This window comes from Neolamprologus brichardi, chromosome 14 (assembly GCF_056152115.1).
Source record: "Neolamprologus brichardi isolate AB-2024 chromosome 14, ASM5615211v1, whole genome shotgun sequence".
Taxonomy (NCBI): domain Eukaryota; kingdom Metazoa; phylum Chordata; class Actinopteri; order Cichliformes; family Cichlidae; genus Neolamprologus; species Neolamprologus brichardi.
In genome coordinates this window covers 32,834,146-32,854,973 of record NC_142117.1, presented here as the reverse complement: position 1 = coordinate 32,854,973, position 20,828 = coordinate 32,834,146, and the positions used below count along the sequence as shown (strand labels likewise).

Sequence of the window (20,828 nt, the reverse complement as noted above, 5' to 3'; positions counted from 1 at the left end):
GCTCCTGACAGTCTCCTATAAATATTAATCATAAATCTAAGGTTCAAACCACACCGGTGAATAATCCGAAAGACACAACCAGTCGAGAATATTAATTAACTAAATTTAATGAATCCTCTAAATTAAGGGGTAGAGAAAGTTTCAACAGCCTATGGCTACTTGACTTGGAAAACAAGTACAAAGCATGCGCGACGTTAACTTTTAGAGTTTTGTGAAGGTAACGGCATCGCGGTTAATTCGTTGTACAGAATTAAAAATTTAATTAAACCTAAGTTTAATCAGGGAAATCAGCTGAGAACAAATTTGATTTACAATAATGACTTGGCAATTAAAAAAGAAAAGAAAAAAAGAAAATAACACAAATCCTGCGCGCCTCAAACCTGTGGGAACAGGTTTTCCACTCCGCACAGAAAGAAAAATAATCAACAATTACGTGGATTAAAATAAACTTGCATTATCGTGAAACAGTAATGCCAGTAATCCTCTCGTTATTCATAAAGTCTGCTTTCACATTCACCACATGAAACTCGGTACTGTCTACATGACGCGCTAAACAAATGAGTCTACACATGCAGCACAAAGAGCTTATTCATGCCCGGGAGATCTTGCTACCCATCCTTGAAATGCCTTTAATTCAAAATATAACACCCTACCTTTTAATGTTAGTTTTTGTTGGTTCTCCTCTTAAATTTCCACGGGCTTTTCACATAAATTCAAATAAAAATTGTCAGATCAGACCTTTGTTCAAGGTGTGTGGGAAGGCGAACCTCAAAGGCACGTAGATAAACCTTTCATTCCTGGTTTTTGTTTACCTCGGAGGTGATTTTTAAAAGGGTACAATTCATTATTCAAACTGTATTTGCAGACTAGAGTCGGAGCTAAACTTGGTTTTGGAGAACTTCTTTGTGTTCACATTAAATAAACCAGGTATTTGTCATTGGCGTTCTCAATACAGAGTTCCTCCACAATAGGACAAACAAGACAAATGTCAGACTGTTTACTCTGTGATACAGTACATAAACTCCCAATTGACCTCTTTACCATTTTCTTTCACAATAATACAGCTGGTCTTCAATTATGTAACAGCAAGCTTTCTTTTAAATGTATTCACACTGTGGTCATCTTTATAGCCATCCATACTTAACCCGTCCTCCTGCTGTGGTCTTTATGATTATTTATTTTGATCGTGTGCCAGTTGTGCTTGAAGATGTCTAAATGATCTTTTGTTTTTTTCCCAGAACATATCAAGGAACTCTATATTTACTGTGGATATCTCAGTAAAAGTGCAATGACTGCAAGTCAAAATTCGATAGTCACACAGACCTGTGTCTTGCTCCCTAGAGTTGTTTTCAAGTAGGGCTGGGCCATATCATACCCTTCACGGTAATACCGGTATAATGTTGGGCAATGACAAGAAAATGAAATATCGCGATAGAATATGGGTAAAGCGCACATGTGCACATGGCGAAAAAGGCACGGCGCCGACGGAGAATGACAAGGGCGAAAGCGGATCGTTGAATGAAACGGATGAACCACAATTGGTTCGTAAAAATGCTGCAACTTCAGTGGTGTGGAACTGGGTTAGCTTTCGTCCGTCAGATACACAACAAAGCACTATTTTTGGTAGCGCATGCTAGCGGACCGTCGTTATTACCGTGTTGTTTGGAAAATACGGCACACTTAAAATCAATCCTTTGATTTTTCTGAAAATCGACAGTGTCCCTTATAATCCCGTGTGCCTTATGTATGAATTCTGGTTGTGTTTACTGACCTCGAAACGATTTTATGTGGTACACGGCGCTCGAAAGTCTGTCAAATGTTTTAGTACGACTGCTAAGATACGAACCCGCACCGCTTGATGGATTGTCGGAGCATTACGGCTATCGTAGGCAGGCGCCTCGCGGAGTGATACGTACTGTGCTTCAACATAATATTACAGTATTGCGTGTGTATAACCTCTTTTTAAGTTTTGTGGATATTATACTTGGTTATGCTGAGGGTATGTCAGCCAGTTTCCACTGGAAATGCCTTTTGGTTAAACCGTCAGCAAGGAATTAGCATTTGCACTGTTACATTTTTATATAACTTTAATGCACATAAAAAACAGCTGCTTGTTTAAGTGAAAATACATTGATGGTTTTTTTTTTGCGCTAATAAAGTTGTGGAGTTGTAAAGTATTTTGTCTAGTGTCAATTATCGTCAGTTATATCGTTATCGCAAATTTTCAAATCTATATCATGATAAATATTTTTGGTCATATCGCCCTGCTCCATTTTCAAGTATGTGATCCATTAAATTATTCTACTGGAAATTTTTGTTGTTGGTTTGTTTTTTAGGCTACATTTGCAGGACTTCTTTATCCTGATGTGTGTCTGCTACAAGTTCACAAAAAGTTCAATTATTCAATAAAATCACATAAAACTGAATAGTTTATGAGTGACAAAACAATGTCTTGATCTACTGTAGTTTTATCGAGTTGTGGTAGTGTATTTTCACATGGTAATGAGTCTCTGGCTGTTGGCCTCTGAACTCAAGAGTGTGAAAAACTGTTCTGGATGTCAAGATTCCCCTGACACTCATTCAACAATGATCAATGTCCCATCCTCCATCCTCTGACCTGCCCTCACACATCAGCTTCAGTCCAGCACAAGTAAATACAGTGAGTGGCTTAATGCACTTTACTCTCCAGGGATCCCGCAGACCAAAATGGCATCAGGAGGGCAAAAAAATAAATAAATATTTTAGCGATGGAAGAATGGAGTGTATTCTTCTAAACAGTGAGCAGCCTCTCTTTCTCCTGCTGCTCATAAAGAATGTTCTTGTTTGCAAGCATTCAAACATACACAATATTGGACACAGGTGCAGAAGAGAATCTGGAGTCAGGTGATGCTTTAAAGTAGTGCTAAAGCTCAGGTGAAATAAGGAAGAAGAGCCAGGTGTCTCTCTTCAAACACAACAAAAGCCAACAGTTGCATTTGAGGACGACTTTTTAAGCGTAGCCATCAAAGAAAAATGACTTCAGCTAACCAGGTCTATCAACTGTGCTATACCATGACACAATCCTTCAGAAAGACAGTTTATTTCCCATTGCTGCACCAGTTTATGTCAAGTTATAAATGTGCTGCTCCTTTGGCAATGACATGAAGGACGAACAAAACAACTTTCAACTCAGCTTAAGGGGCATTTGCTGGCAAGACCGGTTGGATGAAATTTTTCTTGGTCACTCTTTCACAGCAAAACATCATACGATTTGATTAATCTCTCCAAGCACATAATCTAGTGTGCTGCCCACAGAGTGCAGCAGTTCTCACCCAACCTCTGCACAGCAGCAGCTGGATAAGCTGTGATAGGATGAAGGGCATTGTAGCATATACAACACATCCAGCACTCAACATCATGACCTTGACTGGAGAGCAGGCTGACAGACGGTCTCTATCTTTTCACACTGCCGAAAAGCGCCCGGTCCAATTACAGGCCCTGGGTACATTGTCTTGTTAGCTTCAGCTCTGACTGTACATTTGGGCAGCTCAGAGATCAAGCGCTCACTGGAGTTTAAATTGACAGAGCTACCTTTTCCGCTGTCACAGCCTCCTGTGTTACTCTGTCACTGGCGGGTGATGGAGGAGCAAAATAAGCTCTCTGAGACATCTATGCAGATAGTGACGGCATCAAAGCCGGCATGTTCTGACAGCCTTCGTAGGAGGTCTGACTCTTGTTAAGCAATCTAGTAGAAAAGCTCTGGAACGCAGACAACACAATGGAGTAGAAATTCATGGAAGAGGTGCAACTGCCATGATAGTTTAGTCTGTCTGTCATGACATGTTCACTGCATTACTGGTCGCATAAACAACTGCTAAAGCTCCAATGCCCTGAAGCAATACCATTACCATAGAACTCTGTAGCCTACTGGCAGTAACAGTAGTGGTGTTGTAGTAATGTGCTGGTTAAATTAAGATGATCAATAAAGTCGACGAGACTTATTAGTAGGGATGGGTATCATTTAGGTTTTATCCGATACCGGTGCCAAACCGGTACTTTTGAAATGGTGCCGGTGCTTAAACGGTGCTCAAACCGGTGCTTAAAGAATGGAAAACACAAAATTGGTCCAAAAACCTCTCATGTTCAGCTGTTTTTTTGTAAAAAGATAACAATGTTAGCCTTTTCTGCAGCTATGGGGCATATATGGTATCATTCTTTGCTGGAAGCAGTGCTTAAACAATGGAAAAAACAGCAACTTTGTCCAAAAACCTCTCATGTTTAGCTGTTTTCCACTTTTTCTTTGGTCATTTTAGCCTTTTTGGCCAGGGTGAAGGGAGTATCTGCCATCAAACAAGAAGACAGCCGCATGTAACTACGACGGTATTTGCTAGTTCACCTTACATGCATTAATTTAATAACGTCGTTAGCTTACAATATTAAGCTACTCATGCAGAGAAGAACGGCTGCTGCTGCCATCATCATCCATCATCATTTCTGCTACACTGGCAGGGCTAGGGGCCAGGACTCTCCTCTTTGGGTTTTTGGGGGATGTTGCAAAACTCCGGGTCCGATAACAGGCACCACACCCGCAGTAGATGTGCACGGTGTGAGGTCTCGCAGCAAGCTATTAAATACGGCGCATTTCTCGGCTTTTAAAAAAAACGCTATGCGTCGCCAGGTGTTTCATCGGATTTGAGGTGTTACCTCCTTTGACCGTATCACAGTATCAGCTTAAAGCATTTGTTGCAGGCTGCTGAGTTTGCATATTTTGCTGTGAAGTACAGCCAGACTTTTGACCGCTTCGCCTTGGGCATTTTTAATCTGTAGCTCTGCTCTAAAAGAACGTACGTACCTGGACCCGCCTACTATCCTCGGAAACGTAAAATGATTGGCTAGAATCTAAAGTGTATCACAGCTGAGGAAAAAAAAGCACCAAAATAAAGCACCGAAATGTGCGCTGCTTTTCGGTCTGGTTACTACCGTTTATGTCAGAACCATCATGCCATCATGGCACCGGATACCGGTACCCATCCCTAGCAGTAACAGTAGTGGTGTTGTAGTAATGTGCTAGTTAAATTAAGATGATCAATAAAGTCGACGAGACTTATTAGTCATTAAGGCGTTTAACCTCCTAGGACCTGGCGTCCACATATGTGGACATCACATTTTGGGTTATTTAGACCAAAATACTCAATTTTGCTCTACAAGTGCCTGATATCCACTTATGAGGACATTATACTGCTACTGTTCTCAAAATTTTAAACGTATATCCTCATATGTGGCTCTTATTTTTCTTAAAAACAAAAATAAGGTTAAAAAAAAAAATCTGGTAATTCTTTGTTTTTACATTAAAAATGCATGTCGTGGAAGAGTTCGGGTCTTAGGAGGTTAATGAACATGAGATACAGCTTTAGAAAAGTGACGATTTGCTGCTGCGCTTATTTCCTTATTTTTTTGCACATCTTTTGATTTTCGACTGCTTTTACACAAACATACAGATCAAATATGGCCGATAAAGATAAAAACTTCTTACAGTTACGGTAAAAATACTGCTAAATGTGTCGATTTTCGAATGCCTGTAACAGAATCCTGTGGAATAGCTGTGAACTTGAAATTGGTAGTGGCTGCAGCTCAGCGACACAGACAAGACAGGAGCTGCATTTGATCCAAACTCCACCAGATTACTAATGAGGTATTGACCTATGAATGGCACTTTAGAAATGACAGCTACTAATATTGACCTTTAAAAAAGATAGAGTATAAATAACGTATGAATAAAGAGTGGTTCCCAAAGCTCAGCACTGATAATGTGCCAGAGGTCAATACCAGGACTCCATTAGAGATGTTTGAGTAAAACAATCTCTTGGAATACAATGCCACATTTAGCCATTTGGCCCAAATGATCCCGTTGAACAAGCACGGAATATGTGAATGCATTAACAACATGCAAAGCGGGCTTGATGTGAGTACAGCTGGCAGACTGATGGACAAGAGGCAACCTGGCTGTGCAGACCACAGCTCTGAAATATGCCTGAGTGTTAATTGGAAACATAACTGCTTCCTCACTGAAGCGTGTCATTAGAAAGGAAATAAGTAGCAGCAGCAAAATATACAAACTACTCATAAGTATAAAAGAACTCTGCTCAGTATGATCGGAGCCGGCAGATGAAACGACACTAAAAACACATCTGACTGTGGCAATGCCGTTATCTTAACACAGACAAATAGCCTTTTGTCTTAAACTGCCCTGGTAGCAAAAAAATGTAATTTGTACTCGTCGGGAAACCTTTTTTTTTGTCCTTGAGCCTCAAAATTAATTTGAAAAAGTTCAGTGTGGTTCCAACTGTAAAACCTTTTTCATGTTGGAATTTCTAGCTTAATCTCGGTGTCATTTTGGACACACTCGCTGTGGAATAAAACACCGCAAAGGATGTTTTGAGTTTTTGGCAAGCGTTTGGTTGTTTCTTCTCAGGTCTGTAGTGTGGCCTGACCCATGAATACCGATGACAAATGCAGCAATGTGGAAATGAAGGTGTGCGTTTACGGTTTAGGACACGCACGTGTCGACAGGTGTATTCACTGGTGCAATGTCCTAAGGGTGAGCAGATGTGGAGAGGTGGGGCCATGGAAGTGCCCATGGCCTCTTCTTATTATGACTCTCTTTTCATTTTTAATGTATTTGTAATTCCCATTTGGAAAATATTGTCATCTGCATGTAAACATAAAATATTTACCTGGTCCGCTAGTGCAGCTGGTATTGTTTATCCAGGATTCACGCTTAGCGATGGGTCTGGTTGGGGAAATCCTTGGAATGGCAGCTGGTGCGATGCCATCTCATGTCAGTGTCTACTTCCAAATGTAATTAATTCCATGTTCCGAGTAAAATTGTGTCATTCTTGCTCACTGCTACCTTTGGTTTTGGGAAAACTCCTCGGGGAAAAGGACTTTGCAAAGATATGCTTCATCTTTTTCCTTTTTTTTTTTTAAAAGCACTTGAATTCTGTATCTGATCATACAGGTGTACTATTATAATGTCAATAAGTGCCTCATGTACTTGTGGTGCCCCTACTACTGTTCAACACCCTACCCCCATTCCCTGACCTCCATTTCCCTGTTGGTCAGTCCACAGTAAATCCGAAAAGCCTCCCAGCATCTCCATGGCGACGGGCCTCAGTCGAGCAGATGGCCTCAGTGTGCCGCGCGGCAATTAAAGAGGGAGTGATGAGCGGGGAAAAGAAAGTGGGTCAGGATCAGGAGGGAGCAGGGCCGGGAACGTGAAGCTGCCTCTGCCTTGGGCTTGCGCGCAGACGTGTGCAGTAGCGCACTCAGCGACGTGCGCACACACATATGAGTGAGTTTATGCATCAGTGCATCCCATCCCGGGTCTTTTCAGCAAAAACAAATATCCACCCCTCACCGGTCACATAGCATGAGCAGTGTGAGAATAAAAAGAGGGGTTAGGAATACAGGGAAGTGCAGTTCACAATAAATTGCCCCCCAAATCTGGCGATAAAAAGTTCCTCCAGAGATTCCCACAACCTAATCAATAGGATAAACCCTTTAACTGTCAGTGACATACGGAATCACCTCTGTTATTTGGATTACTTCCACTGGAGCTGGAATTGCCTCCTTTTTCTCTTCCTTTTTTTTACAGTTCAACCAAACTTTCACAAAAAGCAGGAATGAAACGCACTCTTGGTGACATGTGGTAAATCCAATCAGTTTCATCCCCTGTCAGCTTTCACTGCATATTGATCAGACTCTTGAAACATGGACTTCCATTTCATCTACACTTGCACCAACTTGTTATAGCTTCTGACTTGCTCGATCCTTACATTTAGGAAAGCTTTAATTCAACTAATTTAGCAGACAATATGAGCTTTAGCACACTATGGGGCTTTTAATTGAATTTACCTTTTTATGTGTCATAATATTCTTAGAATTATGCCATAAGAAATGCATTTGTTTGAAGTCAGTTTTAATGGAGAACACGAGTTAGTTCTAGCGGGGTTCCCTTGGCTTCCCGCATAGAAACAAAAAAGACCTAATGAGTTGGAAAAAATTGAATGAACTTTTATTTGCACAAGGTTTTTCTTCCAGTGAGCAGCCCCAATGTGCCTAAATAGAACTTATGCCAAGAACAGTATTTCAAGGCAAACTAGAATCACCCTTGGAACATAGCCTTATTCAGGAACAGCATGACCCACTGCAAACTCCCATCCCCCGCAGAGTGTGCACGTACATCTCAATTCTCTAGTTTCCCTTTTTCCTCTTTGGGATAAGGCTGTTTTCCCATAAAAAAAAATTTTCTTTGCCATGACTTAGGAAGTGAGGTACAATCCATAAACCCATTCTGCAGAACTATTTGAAACTCAGCAACCTGAAGGGTACGAGTCTGCAGGCTGTAAGAGGGTAGGTATTTTAAGGGTTTCGCTGAGGTATTAAACAACCTCTGTACCTCCCGAGTTTCTCATTCAAACATTTGTTCCTCTTTAGCTTCTATTTTCAGTTTCCTAATGCTGACAAAAAAGGTACAGAGTGCACGGAACAATTGCAAGTCCCTTCATCCATCTGAAATAAATATTTACGATGCTCGTGCTCCGTGTGAACAGAGCATACAACAAAAGTGGGGCAACAAATCTGACTCAGAAAAAGGCATGCGAAGGCAGTGTTCGTTCTCACTCTTCATCGGTGAGTCTTTGAGCTGTGTGGGTGCAGGGTCACTGAGTGGGTGTTCTTGTGACCACTTACATCTGCATAACTTATAATCATATAGATGTTAGAACACGTATATTGGACGTGCGGGTGGGCGAACGGGAAACCCTTGATCCCCGAGCCTTCTGTTTCTGTGGACTAACATGACATTTGGCATCTTCATGGCTCAATGGACAATTGGTGTGAACTACAAAATGGCCCTGTGTGATGCCTTTACTGGTATCAAAGCCCTCTCCAGATTCCTGACTGGTAAATTCTACTTGCAACGCTGTAGCCAAGTAAGGCGTGTGCTGCCAGAATGGACGGTCCCATGTGGAGACCCCTGGCAGTGTTATTCAGCTGCAATTTAAAGTGAGGGAGAAGGGAAAAAAGAGAAGAGGAAGGAATCCTATACAGAACTGTTCGGAATTAGAAAAGATTACCTTCAGGGAAAACAGTAAAAAATAATCTAAATAAAATGTCAATGCCAACTGGTGGTCAAATATGACCTAAATCCTCTTCTAAACTTTAAGAACAGTTTTTGTTTTGTTTCTTCTCTTAGCCAACATAAAGCTTGTGATTTTATTTGCTATATATTCAATAAAAAAGTACATATTTAGAAAAAAAATTGGAAATTGCAGCTCGTCTCTTTGGATTTTGAATCTACTCCCCGTGTCTGTGTATTTCTCTAAATGCTTTTGCTTCCTCCCACAGTCCAGAGGCATGCTTATTTGATTAATGGGTGAATCTAAACTGGCCATAGGTGTGTTAGCCCTGGATGGGCTGGAGTACTGTCCAGGGTACACAGAAGGCTTACCCATCTGCCGTTCAAAGGTTGTGTTTACGAAGGGCAGCTAATCACAACAAAGTTGGCTTAGAGGGAGGAGACTAAAATGGATTGTTCCAGATAGAGGATGAACTGAGGGGCTGTAGTCAGCCGCAGTGTAAGGTAAATAGAGATCATTTCAAATTGTAAATCATGTAAAGCTACTGTAGTAGAGTCTGAGAACAGAAACATGAAACTGGAAATGAACATAACTCCCACCACCCCCACATATAGCTTAACTGTGGTTTAAAGCGGTTTCTATCTATTCCAAGAAAAGGTGAATTAAATATCAGCCTAAGCCCTGATACAAAGGGGGATAACGAGCAGTTAGGTACAGCAGCATGGTGTCACCTGGGAGACCTGCATCTAGTTCCAGTTCAACATACAATGCTCAAGGGACACTGCAGCAACCCTGTATGCATTTTCTTTGACGCAAACCCTAAGGAGGGCATGTGCACATTTTATATTTATGAGTACGAGTCCCTTTGGTCAATGCTCACATAAGCTGCTCCTAATAAATGTCAGGAAAATAACAAAATAATGGATGGTTCCCTCTTACTGGCATATGACGTACTGTACTTTTAGTATAATGAATTTCAGTTACAGGAGTAAACGTAGTTCAAGCACAACACAGCTCACAGCTTTGCTAACGCACACAACTCGAGAGTTTAAATAGGTGCACTGCTGATAAAGACTCGGGCCGTTACAGCTCGAGATAAAGGGATAAACAGAACCCCTTTGCTCGCTCTGGGGTGGGGCGAGTGGTTAGATTACTCACCTACCCACCCGCCCGCTTTTCACACACGTTCAAACACCACATCTACTGATACCACAGTAGCCTGCATTGCCAGCTTAAAAAGAGAGAGGACATACAGGAAGGAGGCGGCGGAGGCCATTTGGCACACCTGACTTTCTGAAAACAATGCAACACTGGAGTGAAATTCAGCCAGGTTTGAAACTGAGGAATCAATAGCAGACTGCATTAGCTGCTTTGGCATAGACCCTGCTCACAAACTGGAAGGATCAATGCCAAACTGCAGGCCATCTACATGTTTATCTTCACTGCTCGCAAAACAAAATTGAACTACGTGCAGAAAAATGAAGAATTTCTACCACAAGGTGGACCTCAGTCTTATTAATAATCAGAAGTATCGGGAAATCACGCGTCACCTGTGAGGCCATAGGAGAAATAAGAGACACGCACACATATAAGCTATATAAATCCTTCTGAATTGAGCAATAACCTATAAAATTGATCATAACGGGGAACAGAGCAAAAATAAATGAAAGACAGCGAGAGAAATATGAGGTGACCTGTTATCAGTCATATTCTGACAGTCTGTCAGCACAGGACTAGGGCACTAAGGAGCTTTACGCCAAGCTGCAGCACATTGGGAGCTTAACTATATGTCAGCGAGAATAAATAAACCTGTGTTTGTATTTTCTATGCAGCCCCCCTTTCTTATAGCACCACCACGGATGCCGGTCCCCCCCGCCCCACCCCATTTACAACCACGCTGTTGCTTTGAAGCACAGTCAGCTCCCAGAGAGATATCAGTGCGGAATATTAAATGAGCGAACACCATCACTCATTAAAAAGGGAAACATTTCATGAAACAAACCCCCTTTTGTATCAAGTGCTAACCAAGCCGACTCTCAGCACGCACCGTTCTCAAAGGCAAAGCGAGGAAACGGGAGAGAGAGAGGAAAGGGGAGAATAAAGATAGAGGGGGGGTACACCCAAGTTTGCAGAAAGTAAAAAGAGAAAAATGTAAAGTTCTGGCAGGAGATCAACTCTGAGCCTCGCGAAAGCTTCTGCTGTGTGTCACGATGACGGAAATTCCTCACTACTTTACGAACCTATAAAGACTAGAAACACTGCTAAATATTAGAAATCCTCTATATTTTCATTTGAATGTGCTCTGCAAGCCAATATTCCATTTCAGCCTGACCCCTGGAGGTATTTATCAGCGGATGGCATGTGCAGTGGGTGAGCTGGAAGGCTTGTAATGGGATTGACAGATATGGTTTTTCAAGGCAGTTTTTAGTCAGACGTTGGAGGCAGCTTGTGCAGACATTCGCTGTGTTAAAAGTTGACCTGTCTGAGGTCAAGATTTTCCTCCCAATTTGCTTTCAGCGGGATGGAAAACCCATCTATTCAGCCGCAAGTGTTTCAAAAACAAAAGACATCTCTAACGACACAAAAAAAAATTTTTTTTCCCGCCAGTATATTTAGCGCTGTGATGTCAACTCCAACCCTAGCCCCAAACCCCAACCCCAAATATAGAATTTATTTTTGTTATTAATTTTTCTGTGAGACCATATTTTGATAGAATAGGGTCAGGCTTACTGTTCATCGCTGATGGTGACTTTAACCTCACAAGTTAAGGTAGGAAACTGTCACTGTGGCAACTGGAAAATGTACAAAAAAAACCCACATTACACTTAAGATAAATAGAGAAATACAATTTTAGTATTTATTAGTGACATTATTAAGTTGAGGCAAAAAAAAAACCCAACATCATCAGAACGCCACCGTTTCCAGGGAAGAACTTGTAGCTAATATTTAATTTATAGCCTCCACTTGTCTAATGTGTCAGCCAACTGATATGTCGGTTTGACCCAAGACAGTAAGAGGCAGAGCTGCAGGCCAGCTCTTGTCAACAGAGCGCACAAGTCAGCACAAAATTCAACTGAGTGGAACAGCAGAAGACATGGCAACGGTATCAACTACTCCATCAACTTTTAAAACGAGTCCAGCTGGTATAATTCACAAAGCAGGCTTGTGAGTAAAATACAAAAGTGTCTGGCTTACAGAGCTGGACAATATGAGCTCGCAGCCAATGAAACAAAACCTAAAAGCCGATCAAGTCAAGTGGGTAACAGAACAGACTGTGTGCACTGTGACACTGTCTGTGCGTCCACCTGTAGCACTCTAATCATGTGTAAATTTGGGAACCTTTAAGCACCAGTTTTCCCTTTTTTTCTTCAAACTCAGCAGGTTGCTCACCGACTGGTTTCCAGAAGTACTCGGCACCCTAATGGAGGCACACCATCAGCCCAGCTGCCTGTTGTAAATTGACTTCTTCAGGCAGTCACACTGGGGGGGCTGGGAGCTGTGCTGATCAGATCTGCTTTATTTACAAGTATACGGCCTTAGTGAAAAGATCAGGAATTATCCACACTCTCAATCCCTGATCAGCCCACGACTAAATGCTGTAGTTGTAAACCCAGTTGCAATGAGCAATGAATGGTACTTCCATATGGCATCTTCTTTAAAACCAATGAAGCAGAAAATACAAGAAAGGAAAAAGAAAAAAACAAAAAAGACCCATTAAAAGGCTGCACTCCCTTCACAGCAATTTCGAAAAACAGAAATGGATGCAGATCCTGTAGAGAAATAAATACAATTTTCTTTCAACAAAAATGACAGATTACAGGTAGTAACTATAGTAACGGAGCACTAAAGGGAAAAAAACGGTTCAGAGAAAATCTACAAGCTATTGGCAAGCCAAGACGGTGTCTCGTGAAAACAGCACAGACTGTCAGAATCCTTCCAGCATCTGAGATTATTTACTTTTTCGTCTGTGAAGATTTACATCTAGTCAGCAACCATAATAAGCCTATCCTAAGATGCTGCAACAGCAATCTGACAAAGAGTAAAGAAAATATGGAACAAGTATAGTTAGTCAATTCTCATTCTCAAGATCAGAACTGGAGTTTAACCATTTAATCCCTTGACAAGGTTCGGCTAAACAGAAAGAAAACGACTGAACAGATTAATGCCAAATCAGAAAAGCTGAGGGCTAGATTTGATCCCTTTTATTGATTTCCCTTTCCTTCACTTTGCTGATACTGCGATCCGACTTGAAACAGAGAAGCATTTCAATGATTTAAAGCATAAAATTGCAGCTGCAGCTTGCTGATAAATGTGTTTTCCATCCTGTTTCTATATGGTGACTGTCTGGTGTTAAGACAGCAAAGGATGCAGAGAGGACACCTGACAGACACTATACACCAAAATAAAGACCAAATAAAACATTATATATGATACTGAACTGCATGTTCTTACAAAACAGGCTATCTGGTAACTTTAAACTGCTGTTGTCTGGGACAAACGCTACTTGTGATATTTGAATAAACGCCTCCTAAAATAGCTTCATTCAGTGACTGGAGCGCAGCTCCAAACTATTTCTTTATCAGAGAAACATGCAAAAGACTGTAACGTCCTAACTTGGGGCCCTGAAACATAACTACAATCCTATATTTACGCTATTAACTCCAAACAATTGGAAAGATGAACTTAATTTAACATTCGTTCAGTCTTTAATAGTATTTGTGCAGTCATCCGCATGCAAGGAACACTCTATTTTGCCATAACCTTTCCATTATTTAGGTTCAGTGCTTATCATCATGTTTTATTCATCAGTTTTGTGACACGCAGACTCTATGTGAAGACCACAGGGGCTGGAAATGTGCATCATGAACTAACAAAGAAAAGACTTAATGTGCTTCTTGTCCTCGGCAGAGGTGTATAGAGCAATACTTTGAAAAAACAAAGAAATATCACTTGTTTGAGAGTACCTCCTGAAATTAATGAAGGGCCATTCAATTTCCATAATGACAGCAGACACACAAAAAGAATCTACCCTTTACAGAGACATTTCATGGCGTGATTTGAGAAGGATTTGCTAAGGAGATGACAGCACAACCCCAATGAGCTAAACACAGTGAGATGAAGTTTGAGTGGCCAAGTGCCTCCATTAGTTCTTCTGGCAAAAGCAAAGCTTAATCTCCTGTCAGCTCCCCTCAAGCTACTCTCCCAGGACTCAGAGTGCTCTCACCCATCCATCACCTCAGCGGGGACCAACGGGAGACTCCCCAAAGGAGCCAGGATCAAAGCAATTTGCATTCACACCGAAACCATCAAGGCCCAACAATCCCACAGTGACACTCTCCATTTCATTATATCACAACTGTCACCCAAATGAAATGCAAAATGTCATGGAGCGGCAATTACGGTTTTCTTCAAAAGAGCATTTTAACTTAGTTAAAAGCTAAAATGCTAATTACAATGTTCCACAGGCTAGCCTGCATATCTACCTCCCATGTCATAAAAAAAGGAATTATCCGCATGGCTGTTTCAACACTCAACATCAAGCAAAGACTTCAAATCCATTTATGAATTTGCCTGAAATGTTCCCTCGACCCCCTGACTCCCCAATCAATCAGTCAATCCAACTGGAGTGCATGACATTTCCAAACAAAAGTAGATTTTCAGTGTACTTCAAATGTCTGCAGCAGCACAGCACATTGCCGTTCGTCACAAGTCAAAGTCTTGTGTGTCAGGCTTTGATGATGAGCTTGCACATAGAAACCAGGTAGTTAGCTGCTCGACTAATCTGTGACGGATGAAACAAGAAAGCCGTATATCAAGAAAAAGAAAAAGGGCAACATCGAGACTTATTCACGTGTCTCATGGGACATTATGTGAGAATCAAATCAACAAATAAGCACAGTTAAAGGTCGCGGACGCAAGACGATGCAGCTGTGTAGTGCCATCACAAGAGTAGCTTATGACTGAACACTGTAGACAAACACGGAGAAGAGAGCTGAACAACAGGGGTGTGCAGCAGAATGATTTTAGCTTTCATGCTGCCAAGTTATTACAAAGATTATAATTCACAGCCACATAATTTCCAATCCTGAATAATAGCACATTCAAACTTGACACTCGTCCACCATTCATAGTTCATTTCCCAAACGTTAAATCCAACTAAGATGAGGAATTAGAGCTCGGAAATCCCCTTATCCCACCACTCAGAGTGATATCTATATGGGTTCCTACTGCACCGGGGCCAAAAGAATGGAGCCAAGCCATAAACAACCACCTGGTTGCTAACTGCATTCACACTCAATTAAATATCAGTCTGGAATACAAGAGAGACTGAGTGCTAATATACAAACACAGGAACAGAGCTGCTGTTATTATGCACAGATCCATTATTCTCAATCTTCCTTTTATTTGATAATCTATTTGGCGAGCGTCTCAGAATATTTCTGTGTTTATGAGTTTGGCACTGCTGGGTTTTGCACAAATGGTTATTACCAAGCACAAATGGTTTTCCCTCGTGGATAACTGCAACAGAGGTTGCTGTGACTTGCATTTGTTAGGGCCTTTCCCACTTGTTTGTGCTTTAGTAATGAGGAAAGAGTCTGGAACATGTTGTACATCAATTAGACCATCAAAGCTAGTGGGCATTTATGGCAACGCCCTTTAACCTCAGGGTGAAGGAGCAAATCTTTGTTTTTGCGTGTCAAAAGAAATGGGTCCAAACAGATGCTGAAACACGAACTTTCAAAGCTGTTCTCTTCGCGAAGATGTCGAAACACATTAATAATGTATTCACTTTGGTTTTAAATAAATTACAGCAATAAAAAAAGAGATAGGAGCAAAGCATTTTCATATATTTCTGATTACGCTTAGAAAACCTTTCTTGATTTGCTCAAATAAGACATTTCCAGGACGCTTTAGGTGCACTTTTCGAGACATTTTTCCACTCCCTCCATTGAACAGCTTCAAAAGATTTCTACCGTGAATCCCAAGGGAACCAGTTAATCCTGATCTTCTCCACAAGCAAAAGGATCATCTCAATATAAATCAGACAGGGCTTTTGATCAAAGTATTCAATCAGTCTTAAATGCATGGAGCCACACGGAGCCTCACTGCGAACAAGGTCAACATCTTGGTTGTTCTCAAGCTCAAAGGAGTTGAAGAAAACAGGATGTGCCAGAATATTTCTCTAGTAAAGACTTATTAAGAGCTATTAGGCTCAAAGGGGATCACCAAAGTAAGAGCTCCAATATATTACATCGAGTAAACACGTACAACCTGAAGAATGAGGGTATTAGTGCCCATCGAAACTCTGGTGTGACCTTTTTTTAGACCACACTTGACCTTCTTCCATTGTTTACTTAAATTGGGGGCCCCTTACAGAGTTTATCAGTCTAGGATGTAAACAGTTTGGTAAATCTTCAGCTAGGCCTTAAAAGCCCTCTCTGCATAACTAACCAAAAACATGAACACACATGCACAAATATGCGTTCCAACTAAAAGATGGTTAATAATGACACACCTTAAAAATGAGTCAAATACAGTTCTTAGGTATTTGCTTAATGATCAGCCCCACTTTGGGGAAGCTTTAATGCCAGGGTGATCAATGTCAGAGTATTGCTTCAATTATTCACATGTTAATTCGCTCAGCACCACCACCCACTCCAAAACACAAACTCCCAGAAGAATTGGTTTCAGTGACAGAGAGTTAAACGTCACCATGAGTCATTCTTCTGAAAATATAATCATTCGACAAGGAAACTACAAAACAAAGCCCCCAATGTGTCATTCAGAGATTAAAATGTGGGAATTAAAATCGATCCTAATTACATTTAATTATTGTAAGTACTAATTATTTACTATTTTAATAAATCAACTAACAGGCAGGCGCAGAGGATAATATGTTTCAATTATCATTCCAGTGCACTCTGTGTCTCTGCACTCTGCCATTACGATGAAATATTGGAAAAACTTAAAGGGCTGCTGGCCTACATGGCTCGCATTTATCGCCATCTGCCTGCTGCCGGGGTAAGTTCATTTTTTGGCAACTAAATAAGTATTCTGCAGCCGTTTTGGATTCAAAGGCAGACACCACTTTCCATTTTTTTCCTCACTCCTGTCGCACATTTTGTTGCAAAACATAAGCAATGCAGTCTTATCAATCCACACATTCGTGCATTTGCCTAATCAAGTCTGTGATTACGGGAACATCATGCATCTCTCTCTCTCTCTCACACACACACACACACACACACACACACAGAAAGCAGGGAGCTAATGATAAAATAAGGCAGACGATTCACTGCTTAAGTCTATTTCTACGGCTTACCTTGAATGTTCAGCGCCAACAGGAGCGCCCATATCCCCACATACACCGCCATGGCACCTCAACTATCCGGATCTGGTCTGATAACCTGAGAGTAGATGGATAGTGCTCACTCGACACAACACAGACCCCGCATGCAACTTCTGGAAATCCCACTTCGGTCCAAACTAGTCTACCTCCCTTACACAGCAGTAGGAGACTTTCGTAAAACTAGAGGATTGGTGGTGCGCTTCTCCGTGCCAAAGCATCAATTTCTCGTCTGCGGCGATTCCCTGTCTGCCAGAGAGAGTTTGCACTAAGGAGAACCTGGCTTGGTCCCCAAAGCGAGATCCAAGCAGCTGTAGAATTGCTGTTTAGGCGTAGAAGTGCTTTACAAAATAGCAGGCAAGAACAGAAAGGAGCGCTGGGTTCTTATCAAAGAAGCTCTTCCAGTTTAACCATATAGCCTTTGTTGCTCCATCCACCGCAGCGCCTGCTGAACTCTCTCTCTCCCCCCCCTCCAGTATTGTGGAACTGAGGTAAAGTGGGCGGGAGGTCCTCGATCGATGCTCTACTGGGAAGTTTCCAACACTTAAGAGTTCCTCCGAGGCAATGTTGTTTCTCTTTCCACTTCCTTTGCAAAACTAGCACAACACCTTGCAGATTAGTGGGAATGGTCCCTGTTTTAGTTCCGTATGTCCCGGTTCTCCCGGTGTGCAGCCACGGCCAGCTTTCAGAAATCAGCACACCAGGCCGGCGAAGTTGTTGCAACTCCAGAAATGGTGGGATGCGCCCCCTTTTCTGGTTCTTTTTTGGATGAAATACAGTGTGGCTTTATCCTGCTGCGCGTACCGCCCCGCTGATCTGCCACCACAGTATGTTGCTGACTATCGCTGACGCTTTGGGAGAGAGATCGGGATCGGATGACGTTGTGCAAGGGAGGAGCTTGGATTGTCCTGCAAAAAGCATCGCCTGGCATACTGCAGCAGGCGAGTAGCCCCTACTCGGGGTGCTCTCAACTTTTTTTTTGCATGCCATGTGGTCTCATATATGGCACGATTGGAGCAGGCTTTAAAAATGTTCGCAGAGGAGTAAAAAATACAACTGCTGGAGGATAGATCTGTCGAAAAGACTGAGTGGGGATGTGGGAAGACAATGGCACAACCCGTATAAGTATACAAAAGTGGAATAATCCAGTGCACGCACTACTCACATATTGGAATCCCCTTAGGGCCAACGGAGCCACTGAAACTATTGACACTTGGCGAGGCGTCTGACAGGAAAAGAGAAATGCGAATCAAAATAAAAAACTTTCAGTGAATACATGGCCTACATATTAAAACTATTTCTTAGCGCATAGTATCGAGGGAGCCAGAGAATTCAGCCAGTGAAATTAACAGCCAAAGAATCCTATTTCTGTCTTTGTTATTGTCTGTTTTGCGTGGTCTAGCAGACTGAAACAAACCAGTATAAAAATCAAATTTGATTTATTTCCAGTGGCCAAAGGTGAAGCACATATTTTGAGGCTCATCTCATAAGGCAAAGCCCAATAAGACTTACCCATCAATTATTACACTTTCAACTTCAAATTAATTGAATAATTTAGAACGTATATTATTTTTACAAGTGGGGAATACCCATGAATCTCCTCAGTGACGCCTACAGAAACCCCAGACCTCAAGTAAACCACAATTTAAAAAAATAAGCTGGGGCAGTGAAAGCTGAATTATGATCCAAAGTTATCCATGCATACACTGCTAGTGATGTAATGGCTCCTAAATTAAAAACAGAGGAAGTGACACTGGAGGAATCTGATTTTACTGCGAAAAATGACTCACCATGACTCTGTGTGTGTCTGGTGGGGTGGGGCTAGAGAGCTAGTTTATATCATGAAGCAACTGTGAGAGCTGACTAACCACACTTTCCCTTCCTTGTTCCATACTTTCTCATCCTACTGTCAGGAGCAACCAAACAGGAAGGTACTGGCTGTAAATGATTTTGGGGATGAATGTGATAACACTTCCCTCTTGTGGACAGAAGGTCTTTAGATAATTACAACAGATCAGGAGTAACATGGTTAGAATTGCAGATTCGACCGTGTTGTTTGAAGGGTGCTGGTTTGCATGTGGTCCAAATCCTGTCTTTGATCATGATCTAAGATCAGCTCCACAGAATAATCTGCGGAACAGCAAGAGAAATTGTCTGGCATGACAAAAGAATACCGAGCCAACTGCTTATTAGGGTCAGAGTGGTGGCGACATTATTCATTCAGTATAAAATGGAAAACTACAAACAACAAAAACTATTCTCTCTAGGTGTACAGTGTGCAGTTTATATACATGCCTGCAGTTCTGTTAAATGCAATAAGAGTAAGACAAGGCATTTCCACAGGGAGCGTGCAGATAAACTAAAAAGTTGACATTCTGTTTCGTCAAATAGAAAGAAAAACAAAAGACTCGCTGCTAAACATTCTGCACACATTTCCCGTGGTAATGGTTTTTACAAAATGTAATCATGCCATCAGAAAGTACTGTGTAGTTTGCAGCTAAAATGTTTCGCTGACTATTGATGAGGCGCATACTGAAGGTGGAAATTCATGGGTATCACACGAGATAGCAGGAGTATTTTCCAGGGTTATGAATAAAACATGCAATATGAATTAACAATGTCAATTTAACATTACATTTTACCATTGGGAAGATAATCATTTAACTTAATATACCTTGAAAGGTCAGAGCAGCAGCAGAAGCCTGGAGGTATACTGTAGGAATTAGTCTAAATCTGATAGACCTGGAAAATCTGGATCTGGAAGGGAATATAAAATCCTTCCCTTCAAGGCCAACTACCTTAACTTTGCCCTTGAGCAAGGCATTTCATTACTGCAGGTGGATAAACTTGCCAGCTTGAGTGTTTGTAGCTGTGTGAGTCGAAACTCAGCTGTCAGAAAGCTTCCACACTTGGAACTTCCTACAAGAGATAACAGTTTAAAAAAAGCAACAAAAAAACCTCCGGATTTGCCCCTTGCCTTTGGTGCATTAACTCCGATGCCCCCTTCATCGAGCGGCCGAGGTGATTGATTTACAGGCAAGCTGATGAAATTTGATACGCTTATTCTGAACTACTGCTTGTGTCAGAGCTCAAGGCGAGGTTTGAGCTGCTGTCGAGACTTAGGAACTGCCCTGCATAATAATTTATGTATGGAGCTGAATCAGAAAAAGTAGCGATGGCTAAAGTACTGAGTAGGTCCAATAAAGGTAACAAGGAAAAAGTTTCTCCACCAAATAAATGGTGATTTTTCTTTGACTACAGAGACAAAATAATTGACATTATCACAGAATTGTAAAATTGGACATACATTGAGAGGCAGTGATTAATTCAGCTGGACTTTCCAATAACATTTTCAGATTTAA

At 41.5% G+C, this 20,828-nt stretch overlaps 1 protein-coding gene across 4 annotated transcripts in view; it reads right to left on the bottom strand.

Moving 5' to 3' along the window:
* Positions 1-18,321, bottom strand: part of nectin1b (nectin cell adhesion molecule 1b) — a 160,544-nt gene extending 142,223 nt beyond the window's left edge. For all 4 annotated transcript variants that reach the window (XM_087851142.1, XM_087851141.1, XM_006796656.3 and 1 more), the window contains exon 1: positions 17,443-18,321. In XM_087851142.1, the coding sequence (XP_087707268.1) occupies positions 17,443-17,494 (52 nt within the window). In that variant the 5' untranslated portion in view covers positions 17,495-18,321. The remainder of the gene's footprint in view (positions 1-17,442) is intronic.
* Positions 18,322-20,828: the final 2,507 nt, after the last annotated feature.